The sequence below is a fragment of the Panthera pardus genome, unplaced genomic scaffold (assembly GCF_024362965.1).
Source record: "Panthera pardus isolate Hobbes unplaced genomic scaffold, ASM2436296v1 HiC_scaffold_24, whole genome shotgun sequence".
NCBI classification, from domain to species: Eukaryota; Metazoa; Chordata; class Mammalia; order Carnivora; family Felidae; genus Panthera; species Panthera pardus.
In genome coordinates, this window is record NW_026526810.1 from 112791966 (window position 1) to 112808441 (window position 16476).

The window sequence follows — 16476 nt, forward strand, 5'->3', positions numbered from 1 at the left end:
AAAAAAAAAAAAAAGAGGGTATTGCACTGACATTTATAGTCTGGCTGTAATCACCTGACTGGAATAGAACAGGTGGGGAGCAGTTTTCCAAAGGAGGTGAGAGGAGCCGAAACCACAGCAGATGGGAAGGGATATTAGGCAGATAAAAATCGTAGATTTCCCCTACTTTCAACCCTTAGCTTCTTTGCAGCTGTGCAAATCAGGGGTAAATAAGACAATGTGTGCAGTAAATACTTCATATGATGCCTGCAGCAGAATAAGCGATAGAGCAGTATCTACTGTTATTGACTCTCTCTCTTTTAATTGTGGCAAACTACATTTAACACAGAATTTACCACTTTAACCATTTTTAAGTGTTACAGTTCAGTGGATTAAGCACATATGCATTTTTGTGCAACCATCACCACCGTCCATCTCTAGAACTCTTTTCCAACGCGGAACTTTATTTTGCAAAACTAAGACTCTACTCATTAAACAATAACTCCCCATTCTCCTCTCTCCCATCTCCTGGCAGCCACTGTTCTCTTTTCTGTCCCGATGAATTTGACTATTCTAGATACCACGTGGAAGTGGAATCGCACAGTATTTGTCTTTTTGTGACTGGCTTATCTCACTCAGCATAATGTCTTCGAGGTTCAGCCATGTTGTGGCACATCTGAATTTCCTTCCTGTAAGGCTGAATAATACTCTATTGTACGTATGTACCACGTTTTATTAATCCCTCTGACAATGGATACTGGATTTGCCTCTACCTTCTGACTGTTAGGAATACTGCTGCTGTGACCATGGGTGTACAACTATCTCTTCAAGTCTGCTTTCAGTTCTTCTGGGTGTATATCCAGAAGTAGAAGTGCTGAATTGTATAGTAATTCTATTTTTAATTTTGTGGAGAACTGCCATATTCTTTTCCATAGTAGCTGTACCATTTTCATTCCTAGCAACAGTACCCAAGAGTTCCATTTCTCCACATCCTCACTAATACTTCTTCTTTTCTTTTTTCTTTGCTTTGCTTCTCTCTCTCTCTCTCTCTCTCTCTCTCTCTCTCTCTTTTCATAGCAGCCATGCTAATGGGGAAGTGGATGTGAGTTCTTTAAATTAAACCTTGCTGGGGCTCCTGGGTAGTTCAGTCAGTTGAGCAGCTGGCTCTAAGAAAAAAAGAAAATCTTGGTAACTGGGCTATTAGGAGTGCGGTTGATAGAATTAGAGTACCTAGTTTTGTGGGTGAGTAGGACAAATAACACTGTTAGTATTTTAAAAGTCAAATTTGGGGGCACCTGGATGGCTCACTCAGTTGAGTGTCCGACTATTGATTTGGCTAAGGGCACGATCTCACAGTTTGTGGGATCGAGCATCTCATTGGGCTTTGCACTGACAGCAGGGATTCTGCTTGGGATCCTCTCTGCCTCTCCTCTGCTTGTGCTCTTTCTCTCAAAATAAATTTAAAAACTTAAAAAAAATGTTTTTTAAGTCAAATTTGACATGATGGCCGCACATTAAACCGAGAAAAGTCTTCTCAAAAGCTAGGGAGAAATGTGAGCCAGATGTAGAGTTTACCTATTAAAGCTGTGAGTGGATAAATTATCTCAGGGAAAGAATGTCAGGGAGCAAGGGGTTGGAAGCAAAGCCAAAGAAGAAAGAAGAGCCAGTGGAACCATCCAAGGAGGCAGCCTTAAGAGGCACCTGGATATTTCAGACTCTCAGAGACCCACAGAAGGGAGAGTCAAGAGGGCGGGAATGATTGATGAGCTCAGATGATATTTTTAAATTGCCCGTGATTAAGATTTTGTTAAATTGAACCATTTTTGTGTGACTATGCCCTGTAGAGTCCTTTATAATTTTCAGAATGTTTGCATATAGTTTATCTTATGTGACCCTTAGCCAAAGCACACAGATTATTATCATTAGTATTATTCCCACATTACAAGAAAGAAACAAACTCAGGAAGACTGGCATTTTCCTAAAGTCATTGCTCGATACCTCTCATTTCCCCAAGATGATCTATTTTGGGGAAGCTGAAGGCAGATGATGCCAGGTCAGAGTGGGCACCAGAGTAGGTTCCCCTCAGACCAGTGCCCAGGCAGCTTGTCATCCTGAGTACAGGTGCCGTCACTCAGTACCTCCTGGAGACCGTGTCTACTCGCCCCTCTCAGTTTCCTGTTAAATACTAATGAGTTTGATTCTCTAGACTCCAGAGCAGTGGTTTGTGAACTGTGGGTCATGACCAAAGAGTTGGTCATCAGATCAATCAGTGGGTCCCAACCAGGCGTCCCAGAGCCAGTGGTGCATGTCTTCCCAACACTGCTTTCACCAACTTCATGTTGGTTACTTGAACTTGGCTGTGGTGGAAATCAGCCAACACCACAAAGCTGGGGCCTCTGTTTTACCACAGAGAACCAGTTGGTAAACATTTACTAGCATACCCCGATCATAACCATCATGTCTTTCTCTTCCCTCCACCCCTCCTGCAACGGAACAGGATAGAATAGAAAGAAAAATACCAGGGTCCTCTATGATAAAAGTAAGAATTGTTTTGTGAGACTTCTGTTCAGGTCAGAAAGATATTTATGTGTATATTCATATATCATGTATTTTTTTTACTAAAAATAAGTTTGAAAAGTCAGTTGTCCAGAGTCCCTTCCTTTATCTTCCTCAAGTAATTGAAAGTCCTCTGTTCTGTTGATCTTTAGGCAGAGAACCAGTGTCCAGCATCTTTTTTGAATTAATACTGTGTCTACTCTAGGTGGAATGAGATGGAATTTGTATCAGGCTAGAAATTATTATTCTAGAATAGACAAAATGCCCCTGTGTTATCAATTCTTTTGAACTCAAAGCTATATAAAAATCTATTTTAGACCCCACCAAAGACTTTCTGCAGTGAGCATGTATTTGTCCTATGCTCAGAAAACAGTAATCATTATTTTTAAATCCCAAAGATTAGAAGGCCAATAAATAGAAAAAAAATCAGATTTAAGCAAATATGCCTGTGTTACTCTACCATTCTTCATTATTAGAACTTTCTATGAAGAAATTAAATCTTTTTAAGAAAGTAAATGCACTTTTTGTGAAATATATCACTTTCCTTTTAATGATTTAGTGATATGTTTTATAAATCCAGATTATATACATATATTTTTATATACACAAAATATATATATATTTTTGATACACACACATATATATATATTGATATACACATACATTTACATTGTATATAAACATCTTATATATAAAGTTATATGTGCGTGCGCGCGCGCGCACACACACACACACACACACACACACATCCCAGATATGCTTAAATGGATTATGCTTCAAAACTAGATAGATGTGGGGCACCTGAGTGGCTCAGTTGGTTTGTTAAGTGTCTGATTTCGACCCAGGTCATGATCTCGTGGTTTGGGAGTTCGAGCCCGCATTGGGCTCGCTGCTTTCTGTGCGGAGCTTGCCTTTGGATCCTCTGTCTCCCTCCCTCTCTGCCCCAGCTCCCCTTGCGCACACTTTCTTTCTTAAACATTAAAAACACAAAACAAAAAAAACTAGATGTATGTAGATCATGGAATTAAATCTCAAGAACTTTGATTTAGATCAGCCTTGCAATTTTGAAATTTTCATAAAAGGGAAGTTATTAAGTATTCTTATGCAAAAAAAAAGGCTGCAAACGTGTGAAATAGTATGTCCTTGACTATCTAAATGGAGTTACAAAAAGAAACATTTTTCACTGAGTCACATTTGAAAGTCATTCTATCTTTCTTTCTATTCCACAATGTCACCTTACCATGCCCATTTTACTGCTTTTTTTGTAATAAGAAAATGAACCAGAATAAGGGGAACATGGTTTAAAGGTTCATAGGAGTTAAATATACTTTCAGAAATAAGTTATGGAACATTTTGGGGGGAAGAATTCAGCTTATTGTATATGTGACTTCAGTTCTCCAGTTACTTGGAAGTAGAATGTCCCCCAGAAGGAGACTTGACCCAGGGTGCATTTAACATCCAAGAGTGAAACTGAGTGCCCTGTTGCTCACTAGAAATGGAGAAGGTTCTGGGAGGGCATGAGCGCTCGGTGCTCCTGTGGTCAGCCAGTTCGCTCCCCTGTCCCCTGTGGCTGCACTCCAGAGCTGCTCGGGGCTGCCTTTTCTCTGAACAAAGCCCGTGCAGCTGTGCCCGGCGCCTCTGTGTCACCAGGCAGGGTTTCACGAACTGGATCTGATGCTCTTGTGCCTGTGTTGTTCATTCCTACACGCTGGAGCCGTGCCCAGGAAGGTGAGGGGACAGCAGGTTGGCCCTCGCTCCCCAGCTGTCCCTTTCTCCTCATGTCACTCAGGATATAAATAAATGGATTCATTCACTCTCTCATCAAGCCAGAATGTTGCCAGAAGGTACTATCAGGGCCACTCTGATCAGTTGGAAAGGGCCTTAGGGGCAGATCTAAGAGGCACAATTTACAAAAGCCTTTGCATTTAGGTAATTTAAAAAATAAAGCTTTTAATTTTACTTCTCCTGTTCACTTGAGACCTCGGAGGGAGAAAAATAGCTCCAGTTATATGTTCATGTTGTTTGAGGTCTGGGCCTCCTTTAGTGGTGTGGAAGTCATGGTGCATTCTTTGTTTTTTCTCAACTAGAAAAGCCTTGAGTCTGATGATCTCATTGAAAATTTACTTCCCTTTCCTTAAGACAGCTGACGGGTGGTAGGAGCACTGATCTGGAGCGTGGATCGCTGCTTATCACACGAGGCTGTGGTATTTCAGAGGCCAAGTTTGTATTGTTAGTTGGAAGTCTTTTGTTGCCCATAGGGAGCACTGCTATCGATCATTTCCCACATCCGTCGATCCAGTATTTCCCAAGCAGCCTCCATGTAAATATGTACATGGCAAAATGCTGGGCGCTCAGGTCCTGTGAAGATTTGCAAGACGTGGTCTCTGCACTTCAAAGAGTGCATTGCAGGAAACGAACCACACATGCAAGACACAGACCCCCCCCCCCCTCCCAACCCCACCCCTGCCCTCAAAAGTGGTGTAAGAAGCAATGATTTGGTGGTCTAGGAAAGTCTGTCCACCATTCCTCTCAGAGAACTTACTCGTCAAAGTTAGCATGAGCATGATCGGTGCCCTCAGCAGTTCTCCGTGCCTAGGTGCTTCTCATGCACTTCACCTTAGCAGGTGTGGATCACGGTGCTGAAAATAATTTTATTTGCTATTACAGTAGCTCGAGCCAGTTACTTAATATGATGCTAATGGGAGAACAGTAGCTGGAGGACAAATTGGGTTCGTTGGACTCAGTTGCCAAACCAGCACAATGTATTTTACAGGTGCTTCAAGATTTTTAAGGGTAGTTCTACTAATATTTTATGTCTATGTTTCTTGTTGACTTTAAAACTAACCTAATAATATTGCTGTAACTTCATTTATTTGATAAATGCCAAGTGAGTGTATAAATAGTGTGATCCACAGCCATTTCACATACACATACACAAAACAAAAAATTTCCAGGTCAGGATATCAAAGCCAAAAAGAAGACGGGCAGCTTCAGTGACGGGTTTTTCAGAATTCTACCATAAAAGAGCACGGCTGTGATCGTGGCCACAAAGGACGTGAGGGGGTGGGGGGGAGGGCAGTAACATGGTTGTCCTAGGTATTGTCCCTGCCCTTATCAGCCCAGAACCGAGTCAGCAGGCAGGAGTGGAGATCCCAGCAGCTCTGGACTAGAATCATGGCAGGTGTCAGGGAAAACAGGTGGAGAGTCTAATTGGAGACACCTTACCTAAAGATGGAAGCCCAAAGGGCTGTATTCTCCATGTAAAGTTCAACCAGAAATAAACCCTCCCTTCCCACTTTACCTTTACCATCTCAGGCACTGGAAGAAAACTGCCTGTCTTGGACCTTGGTGCTGAGTGAGATGGAGTAGGGGACTCTTCCATGAAAATTTATAACCACAAACTGGCCCTCGTGTAAGCTTGGGCGTGAGTTAACATTCCCTAGGTACCCTGAAAAACTTGAAACTGAGAATTTAATCCAAGGTGGTCCTAAGCTAATAGTGGCCCCAGGCACCTAATATAATCAAATGCATAGTTTTTTCTGGAGGGATCTTCCTTCAATTCAAATCTCAAATAAATTCTTTTTTTTTTTTAATGTTTATTTTTGAGAGAGACAGAGGGTGAGTGGGGGAGGGGCAGAGAGAGAGGGAGACACAGAATCTGAAACAGGCTCCAGTCTCCGAGCTGTCAGCACAGAGCCCAACGTGGGTCTCAAACTCATAAGCTGTGAGATCACTACCTGAGCCGAAGTCAGACGCTCAACCAACTGAGCCACCCAAGCACCCCTCAAATAAATTCCGAAGAACTGTGATCACAGTTAAAAATCACAAAACAAATAAGGAAACATGGCACCATAAGCAAAAGTCAGCAAAAATAACAGATGACACTATCAGACCTACAAAGACAAAGATACTGAAATTATCAGATATACAATAAAAAATAAATTTTCTCATGTGTTTAGAGAAATTAAAAGAAGGAGTAGAAAGTATGAGTAAAATCAAAAGATTAAACTTATAACTAAACAGATTTGAAAAAGAACTATGTAGACTTTCAGAATTACAAAGATATAAGTAATTAAAGTTTTCAAATCAATGGCTGGGCTTAACTGCAGGTTAGACCCAGCTGAAAAGATATTTAGTGAACTCAAAGATATATTTATTTAAAGAAATTATGTGAACTGCAGGACAGAATGATGAAAAATCACATGAGAAGGCCTGATAGATATCCAGATAATTGGAGTTCTAGAAAGAAAAAGAATGGGACCGGGACAATAGTTGAAGGGATAATGGCTAAAAATATACCAAAACTGGAGCCAAAATATCTCAGGTGGGAGAGCATTAGACTGGTCCAATCCCAGGTTTTGGCAAAGAGGAGGTGTCCTCTTAGAGCCTGTAATAATTAAAAATATTCCAAAACTAATGAAAAGATACACCAGTTGCAGTGAATCACAACAAATCCACATCTCGACACACCATACTGAAACTTTGGAATACTAAAGACAACGAAAAGATGTTCAAAGCACCTGGAGACAAAAGAAGGCTTTCCAGAGGAATGCCAGTTTGACTGACAGCATACTTTTCAACAGCAAGAGTGGAAGCCGAACTACAGTGTTATGGCCACTGATGAGAGAAAATAAGTAGCCAGTCAGAAAAACAGTGTAAGCAAAAATATCTTTCAAAGATGTGAATGAAATGAAGACATTTTTCAACATTTAAAACCCAGAAGAATTCACAAAAGGAAAGCAAAGATTCTAAAGAATGGATATTTCATGAGCAAAGGAAAATTAAAGAAGAGAGAGAAATAGACAAATCAAGAAATAGACTCCACTATGGAGAATAAACTGATGGTTACCAGAGAGGAGGTGGACGGAGGGATGGGTGAGGTAGGTGATGGGGCTTAAATAATCCACTTATCATGATGAAAAAAAGTAATCAAAGAAAAGTGAGAGCAAGGGTATGGCCAAAAACTTGCTCAAAAAATCCAAAAGCATTAAAATGTCACAGACTGTGGTTAAGCAACCAAGCAAAGTGTCAAAGAAATACAGAATCCAATCCTGTAGTAAAGAAATTAGTTGAACTCTGTGTGGATGGAGAATAATGTCCATTACAATCATGTATTTAAACTTGAATTGTGAGATGTTGGCTACTTGGGAGCTCCCGTAGAGGTACTGAGTATAGAAAGGACCCTGTGTATCCACCAGAGCGCTGCATGGGGACCAGAATCAGTTGCTTAAAGGCTAAAATAATCTTAGACTATCTGAGGTAGTAATTCTGTTTTTTAAATGTACAAGGTAAAGATTTGAGTATCTGGTAAACTAAATAAATACTAATTTTATATAAATTCAGAATAATCTATGTTTATTGTGAAACATCTGTTGTTTAGAGAAGCTAACATTTTAATCTTGAAACTTCCTTTTGAAATATGTCATTGATATTAAATTTGTGATGTTGAGTTAGAAAAGATAAAAACTGACTAAATGTATACACTATCGAATGCATAAAATAAATTATTTTATTTACTTTACATTTAAAAACAAATAAAATAAAGAATGGATATTTCAAACAGAGGAAGGTAATACCACATTTCGTGGTACACGAAAATACACATTTCGAAGGTCTGAAATGCAAAGAGGAACTACAAGCAAAGAATGTTTACAAATATGGGCAGATATAATAATAAAATAATAATGTTCTTGGGAGGCTAAAAAGGAGGGGATGAAAATATTCAACACCAGTCTTGTTAATCAAGGCAGGCGGTATGATGAGAGTTAGAGTAGTCTAACTTGATCTTGCACAGTGAAAAGCTGAAGATAATGATTAATTTCAGCTTTACATAATCAGTATATACAAATGCAAAAATAGAGTAACAACTAAAAGAATAGAGATTATAAAACTTCAAGGAGGAAAAGAAAACAAAGAAGAGTAGGGACAAATAGGAAGCACAACTTAAGACAGTAGAAATAACAAAGTATTTGTAACTACAGAAGTGTGAGTGCACTAATGTCCCAGTGCAAGTGGAAGATTGATTCATTCAACAGTATTTACTGAGTATCTACTATATGCTAAACACTACTAGGCATATAGCACAGAGCGGTGAACAAAACAGCCCCAAATCCTTAATTGGAGAGAGAGACAACAAACCAAATCAGTAACCCAAATAGTACATTAGACAGTGGTGAGGGTTCTAGAGTGAAAAAAACAAAACAAAACAAAACATGAAAGATAGAGAATGGGGAAAGTGACTATTCTAAATCGATCAGTCAGGAAGAGTAGCATTTGAATAAAGCCCTGAAGGAGGTGAGGGAATGAGCCGGTGGAGATGTAAGGAAGGGAATTCCAGGCTGAGGGAACAGCATGAGCATGTGCCTTGAAGAGGGATCACGGCTGCCGTGTTTGGCAAGTACAGGCAGGCCAGTGGGCCACGGTGTAGGGTGCGAGGAGAGTGGGTGTAGATGAGACTGGGGAGACGAAGAGGGCCGGACCACAAAGGACCCAGCGGGCCAACGGAAGGACTTGCACCTTCGTTCTGAGTGAAGTGGGAGTTGGGGTTCTGGGCAGAGTCATGCATGAGCTGATTTGGGATTTAACAGCATCTCTGTGGCTACTGCACCAGGCAGGGGCAAGGTAGTAGCAGTAGAGGGGTGCAGGAAATGGTCAACCAGAGATGGATATATTGTTGGCCTAGATTTTCAAAACTGCACTTTTAGGCTGCTTGAAAGAGACCTATCTAAAACATAAGTATATAAAAAAGAATCAAAGAAAAAGTTTGGCAAAAGATATGCCAGGGGATATAGCTATATTTATCAGAAAAATAGATTTTAAGACCAAAAAAAAAAAAAACATATCAAGAAATAAAGACGGTCACTACATTATGGCTAAAAGTTCTAAAGATTCACCAGAAAGTATTTAACCTTTTTTTGTTGATTTAGTTTCACTAGCTTATCTACTGATTTTTTTAATTAAATAAAATGCATATTTGTAAAGACTATATTGGACAAAAAAATTAACAGAACCACAGAGAGAAATAGACAAACCCACATTCATATTGGAATGATTTAATATAACTCAATAATTGGTAGATCAAGCAGTCTGAAAATCAGTTACATTTTAGGAAATTTGAACCACACAGTTGAGAGGCTTGATCTAGCAGATATGGCTTTGAATCACATTTCGAAGGCCATCTTTCCTGGTCACAACGCAGGAACAAACAGATAACTGGAAAATCCTCACATGTTGGATTAAATTAAGAATTAACTCACCAAAAAAAAAAAAAAAAGCATAATATAATTAGAAAATACCGTTCACCAAAACCCTGAGGAATGTAGCTAAGCAATATTCAAGGAAAACTTATATTTATAGTAGGGAGAGGGTAGAGGCTCAAAGTTAATGTACTAAGAACCTGGCCTAAGAATTTCACAACAAAATAAGTCCAAAGAAAGTAAAAAGTAAAGACAAATACATAATAATAAAGATAAAGGAAGAAAATAATGAAATAGAAAATGAGCACCATTGAGAGGAATGAATGGGGACATTATTATTTATGCCTCAGAGGTTAAACAGAGGGACAACATTATGAATAACTTCGTACTGATACCTTTTTAAAACTTTGGTGAGATGGATACACATTTAGTATTTAACTTAGAAGAATTTGCTCAAGAAGAAATATGAAGCCCTAATATTCTTTAATTATTAGGAAATTTAACCAAGAACAAAAATGATTCCACAAATACAACAGCCGGTTTTTATGGTTTTACTGGACATCCAAGGATCAGATATACCAACCTTCTACAAACTATTCCAGAATAGAGGAAAACAGGGAACACTTCCCAGCTCTTACTATCTTAATAGCAAAACCTAACCAGGACAGCCCTCCCACAAAAATTCTAAAATCACAACATCTTCTTAATTGTGGCTATAAATGTGAAAAAATTACGAATAAAACATTAGCAAACTGAGTCCAGCAATGTAAAAAAAAAAAAAAAAATCATGATCAAGTTAGGTTTATTCCAGAGATTCAAGGATTATTTAACGTCTAAAAATTGACTAATGTAGTTACTACAGTAACAGATTAAAGGGAAAAGAATCATATGCTCCTCTCAATGGATACAGAATAAGCAGTTGATAAAATTCAGCATACTCATCGCTTTAAAAAAAAATTCCCAGGTCACTAAGAATAGAAGGGAGCCTAATTATAAAGTATCTCTACAAATAGACAGCAATAGCCATCATACTATTCATTGGAAAACTTTTAAAGATTCCCTTTAAGATGAGAAGCAAGACAAGGGAAGCCCATCCATTCTCCTGAGTGTTGTACTGGAAGTCCTAGTCAGTAAAGTAAAATAAGGAAAGGAAATGACACGGGAATCAGAAAGGAAAATGCAAATCTGTCCATATTCTCAGATAATATATTTGTCTCATCAGATACCCAAAAAGAGTATTCAAATAAATTATTACCTTTATAAGAGAATTTAATGATCTTTCTGTACATCAGCAATAGAGTGTGTGATTATAGGAAAAGATACCCTCTGTATCAAAAGTATAATCACGAAGACGTATAATGTACCTAGGGAAAAATCTTAACAAAAAATATGATACCTATTATTTTAAAAATTATAAAAACGTAGTGAAAATCACTTTAAAAACCAAAATAATGGAGAGATGTACATGTTCCAAGATTAAAAGCCAGTTTGGTAAAGATGTCGGTTCGTCCCAAAATTGATCGATAGATTTAAGAGGGTATTAGTTGTTGTTTTTTTAATTTGACAAGCTGATTTTAAAATTTACATGGAAGGGAAAAGGGCCAAGAATAACCCTTGTACTACTAAAGAATGAGAGTGAGGGGCATCTGGGTGGCTTATTCAGTTGAGCATCTGACTCTTGAAACATATCTCACAGTTTGCGGTATCAGGCCCACATCAGACTCTGCATTGACATCGTGGAGTCTGCTTGGAATTCTCTCTCTCCCTCTCTCTCTGCCCCTCCCCCAGCTGGTGCACGCATTTCTCTCTAAATACATACATACATACATACATACATACATACATACATACATACACGTTAAAAAAAAAAAAAGAATGAGAGTGAGAGATAGAGGCCATGTGTCACTTGTCTTACTAGACACCAAGAATGATTACCAAACTAAAGTAATTAAGAGAACATGGGGTAGGGGCACCTGGCTGGCTCAGTCGGTGGAACGTGTGACTCTTGATCTAGGGGCCGAGAGTTCAAGACCCATGTTGGCAGAGATTACATCAAAAAAAATTTTTTTAATAAAAAAAGAGAGCATGGTGTTGGCACAGAATAGAGAAAACCTAAAACTGGTCTCCTATGTGAAAACAGTTTATAACAGAGAGGTGTTGCCATTAAAGAAGGTAAGGATGGACTTTTCCATCAATAATAACTAGAATAGTTAGTTATTGTGTGGGGAAAATGAAATTAGATCTGTGCTTCACACTGTAGATAATTTTAGGTTGGATTAAAGACTTAAAAATGACAGGCAAAAAAAAAAAAAAAAGTGTCCCATCTTATATAAAGCATCATAGGAGGATACCATTATGACCATGGGGTAAGGGAAAAGATTTCTTACATTAGCCCCAAAAAGTGCAGACTGTGAAGATGGAGATTGATAAATTTGACTTTGTTCAAATTGAGAACTTGTAAGACACCATAAAGACATTGTAGGCTTTTTGTTTTATTTTGTATTTCTTTTTTTTTTTAAGCCCTTAATATCATTAGAGATACATTGTGAAGTTTTTATAGGTGAAATGATGTGTTACCTTGGGTTTGCTTTGAAGTACTCCAGGGGGAGGAAACTGGGGGAGGGAGAGAGAAAAAGAATGGTAGAATGTTGATAATTATCAAAGTGAGATGCTGGGAACATGGAACGTGGAGGTGTCTTACACTATGCTATTATGTGTGTATATCTAACATTTTTTTATTTAACAAAAAAATTTTTTTAAACAAACTATCCATCTTGGGATGTCTGGGTGGCTCAGTCGGTTAAGCGTTCAACTTCGGCTCAGGTCATGATCTCACATCTCATGAGTTCAAGCCCCGCATGGAACTCTGCTGACAGTGCAGAGCCTGCTTGGGATTCTTTCTCTCCTTCTCTCTCTGCCCCTCCCCCACTCACTCTCTCGCTTTCTCTCAAAATAAATAAATAAACTTAAAAAAGAAAAAGGAATAGAGTACTGCTACATGCTACAACATGATGATCCTTGAAAACATCACGCTAAGTGAAAGGAGCCAAGACACAAAAGACCACATATTGTGTGATTCCACTCATATGAAATGTCACGAATCGGCAGATCTATAGAGACTGGAAAGATTAGTGGTTGCCTGGGGCTGGAGGATGAGATGTGTGAGAGTGATGGCTAAGAGGCATGGGGTTTCACCTTCTTTCAATGAAAATGTTCTGGAAGTGATTGTGGTGGGAGATGCACAACTCTGAATATACTAAAGCCACCGGATTATACACATTAAATGGGTGAATTGTGTGGTATGTGGCTTATAGCTCATTGAAGCTGTTTTTTTTTTTTTAATCAATAAACAGTAAACTCAGTAAGAAAATAAGCAAAAGCCATGTCCAGACATTTCACAGAAGAAAAAACATGTATACGCCATAGATACTTGAAAAGAGGCTCAACTTCATTCCTTTTTTTTTTTGTTTGTTAAGCTTATTTATTTTGAGAGAAAGAGAACGCGCATCGGGGAGGGTCTCATCTCACAAGTCTGGAGAGATCTTGACCTGAGCAGAAACCAACAGAGGCTTAACCTGACTGAGCCACCCAGGCGTCCCTCAACCTCATTCCTAATTGGGGAAAATGCTAATTAGAACCACAGTAGGACACTTGACTGGCAAATATTTTAAACTCAGGCAACACCCCTTCTCCACCGGTAGGTGAGGCAGAGAAGCGGGAGAAGCCCATCCAGTGCTGTGGGGGTAGGGGGTGAACTGGCGCAACCGCTCTGGAATGTAATACGGCTTCGTTTTTTAGAGAGTTGAAGAGGCAAGTGTCGATGACCCAGCGGTTACGCTCCTAAGTATATAACTGAAGAAATTCTCCCAGCTGTGTGCTGAGATCACATGTAATAATAGTTATAGCAGCACTGGGAAATTGAAAACCACATAAAACGAAACGACATATATTTAGGGATATGAGTATATGTGGTGAATAAACCTGTTTTTAAAAAACAAACGGGAAGGATAAACACAAAATTGAGGATGGTGGAAATGGGCAGGCAATGGGAGGGCCTCACAGGGGACTCGGGGTAATGGTAATGTCTTTGTCTTAAACCTGGTGACGGGATGTAGGTGCATATATGGGGGATAGGGACAGGGGTACAAGGCAGAGTGTATTCTGACAACCTGCTGTTCGGCAGAGTTTTAAACACGCTCAGAGGTGTGCATAGAGCAGTGTTTCCACGCAGTTCGATACTGAATGCTAATTGTGCTGGCCCTACACTTCTCGCAAGGATTCACATATTTTAGCATCTTCTGTTTAAGAAGCAAAAGGGATAAAATGTTCTTACGGGGCGGTGGGGGGGGGGGGGGGGAGAAGGGGGAAGAAACTAAGCAGCACACAAAAAAAGCAGCAGCAGAACCGGAGTGTGTTAGAAAGGTTTCCAACAAAAGTGGTTAAAATGACAGGTCTTCAGGTTCAAGGTGAACTTCATTTATTTGGCCACAACTTCCTTAGTCTTCCGTAATGCTGACTAAACCAGACGTTATTGTAAGGAAGTGAAACCCCATGTCCTCATTTAGGTCACTTAGCGGTTGGTTCTTTGTTTCAGATCCTGCTCACACTAAACGATGAGCCACAACCGCACTGAGGAAGAACCTATTTGCTGTCCCGCTACTGCCATGGGTGTGTCGGAGGCGCTGCAAGGGGTCCATGGTATTTTTTTTTTTTTTTTTTTTTTTTTTGCTGCCTCAGTCCCCAGAGCCTTCAAGTGGTGGTGGCAGTAGATCGTTGCCATTCAGCCACTCCAGACTTTTACTGAGACAACAGGAAAACACATCGGCTGGGTTTTGATTGAACTTGGCAGTGGGGACGTTCCACTGATACGTTATGTACCCCATCAGAGCACACATGTATCTTTTACCCCTTTTACCTCCTCCCCCAACCTGCTTAGGTCTTCTCTGTCCCTCTCCTGCTACCACACAGAGATGATATAAAAGAGGCTCTTTGGCTATTTGCATTTTGCTTCCTCTTCTTTTCCAGATTGCAGTATTAAGCTTTACTTCCTACAAGCCTAAAACCCCAACAACAGTATCTACCAAAGTTGTTCTTCCCTTTTCTGAGGGTTTGGGGGAAGGGGGAAGCATACATCACAAGTTTCCCAGAGAGCGGAGAAAAGTCGGTGTGCTGCTGACCACATGAGCCATGGTAAGGGCACCCTTTGGAATTACTGATTTCTAAAATTAATAAAGTAATTCTATTTTTATTTTCTTTTTTTCCATTTACTAATTTCCCCCAACAATCAGTACTCACACACAAGCCTGAAATGGGGCCGACTTGGTGTTTTATGCCCTTGCTGGGCAAGTTTTGAAACTCTGTTTTAGAAATGCGAACTCGGAAAGAGAGGTTTTATTCTTCCATTTGGTTTCAGCAGATGGCGGGCCCAGGCTGCTCCCCGCGGGCAGCTCCTGTACCTGGGAAGCTCGTATGTGCAAATGTGTCCGTTGTCAGCCCACAGCAGACAGGTCCTCTAGTGGCCAGTGGATCTGCACCCGTAAACAGTTCGTCAGAAGGAGGCCGCACAGCCCCTGATGGCTTTCCACTTGACCTCTGCTCCCTTGCCCCCTCACCTTTCCCCGGCCCTCTCTCTGGCTTCTGCTGAAGAAGAGGTTGAAAGGTGGGCTACAGAGCCCACCGAAGGACTGACTTAGCTGCCCTGGGGAGTACTGGGCGAGGATCCAGAGTCTGGGGTTTCTACAACAGGGTGCTGTAGACTCAGCATGGAAACCCCAAAGGAAGAATGACACCCAACAAGGAAGAGAGAAAAGGGACTTTATTGACTTCTTAGCAAACGAAAACAGGTTTGAGCACATTGAAGCGTCTTGTTTGCGTGTGAGGGATGAAGACCGTCACTTTGCGGGAGAAGAGAGAACGTATTCATGGGATTTCTGGTTAGTAGCTTGAGGTCCATCTTAACCGTTTGCTAATTTGGTTGTGAATTGGTTAACGGGAGACAAATCGGAGTTCCTTCATGATTCCCTAAGTGATGTGTAGAACCAGGAAATGAGATGTTTGGGGAGACTCAGCATATGGATCTTGTGGGAGAGGATAAGAGGGCAGTTTAAAAACCAAAAAACAAAAAACCTTTGAGACCTACTAGACCGCTTGGAATTGCCCTAGGTAACTGTCAGAATTGAGTCCTCAACCTGATTTCTTACTGCACTCACCACTTGCTTATCCGGTGTGAGACCGGACTCCAGATCTCTCCTTCATTTAACCAAGTACTTTTCACATCATCTCTCCTGTACCGGACTTCTCGTGGCAAGTCCAAGTCTTGGTAATAAACAAAACAGATCATACGATCCGCCCCCCCACCTCCAACAACCGTGTCATTTCCAGTGTCCCTACCTCCCCTCCCCCAAAACAAGCGTGTATTTTTTTTTAAGACAGACAGACAATGGTTCAAGTTTCTGCAGTGCCTATAAGTGGCATGTGGAATGCAGAGACTGGACTTCAGACCCCCGTCCATATTTGTATCTGCTGGTAAAGATAAGAATAGAGCTCTAATATAAAAAGAACATTTGGAATCACAGTGTGTTCTGTTTTCTTTGGGATACTTCAAGAAACATATCTCATTGCCTCGGTTCATTAGGATGAGCCACAGGCCAACATTTTTGTGATGTCCTATGAGGTTGGATAAGAAGGAAGGTTTATTCCGGGGTCAGAAAGAGTACTCCTTTCTTCCTTAAGCCTTAAGTAAGGA

The 16476-nt window shown here is 40.2% G+C and overlaps 1 protein-coding gene across 7 annotated transcripts in view; it reads left to right on the plus strand.

The window, feature by feature from the left end:
- TTLL5 (tubulin tyrosine ligase like 5) overlaps window positions 1-16476 on the plus strand; it is a 299024-nt gene that overhangs the window by 269931 nt on the left and 12617 nt on the right. For 4 of the 7 annotated variants that reach the window (XM_019427208.2, XM_019427211.2, XM_019427216.2 and 1 more), the window contains one exon: window positions 14326-14979. The exons of 1 other annotated variant lie outside the window; for it this stretch is intronic. Coding sequence is in view for 2 of the 6 variants with exons in the window: in XM_019427211.2 (XP_019282756.2) it covers window positions 14326-14348 (23 nt within the window). In the remaining 4 variants the exon portion in view is untranslated. Of the gene's footprint in view, window positions 1-14325; window positions 14980-15144; window positions 16306-16476 lie in introns of those variants that run through there. 2 more of the 7 variants (XR_002074563.2, XR_002074564.2) reach the window with 1 other exon arrangement.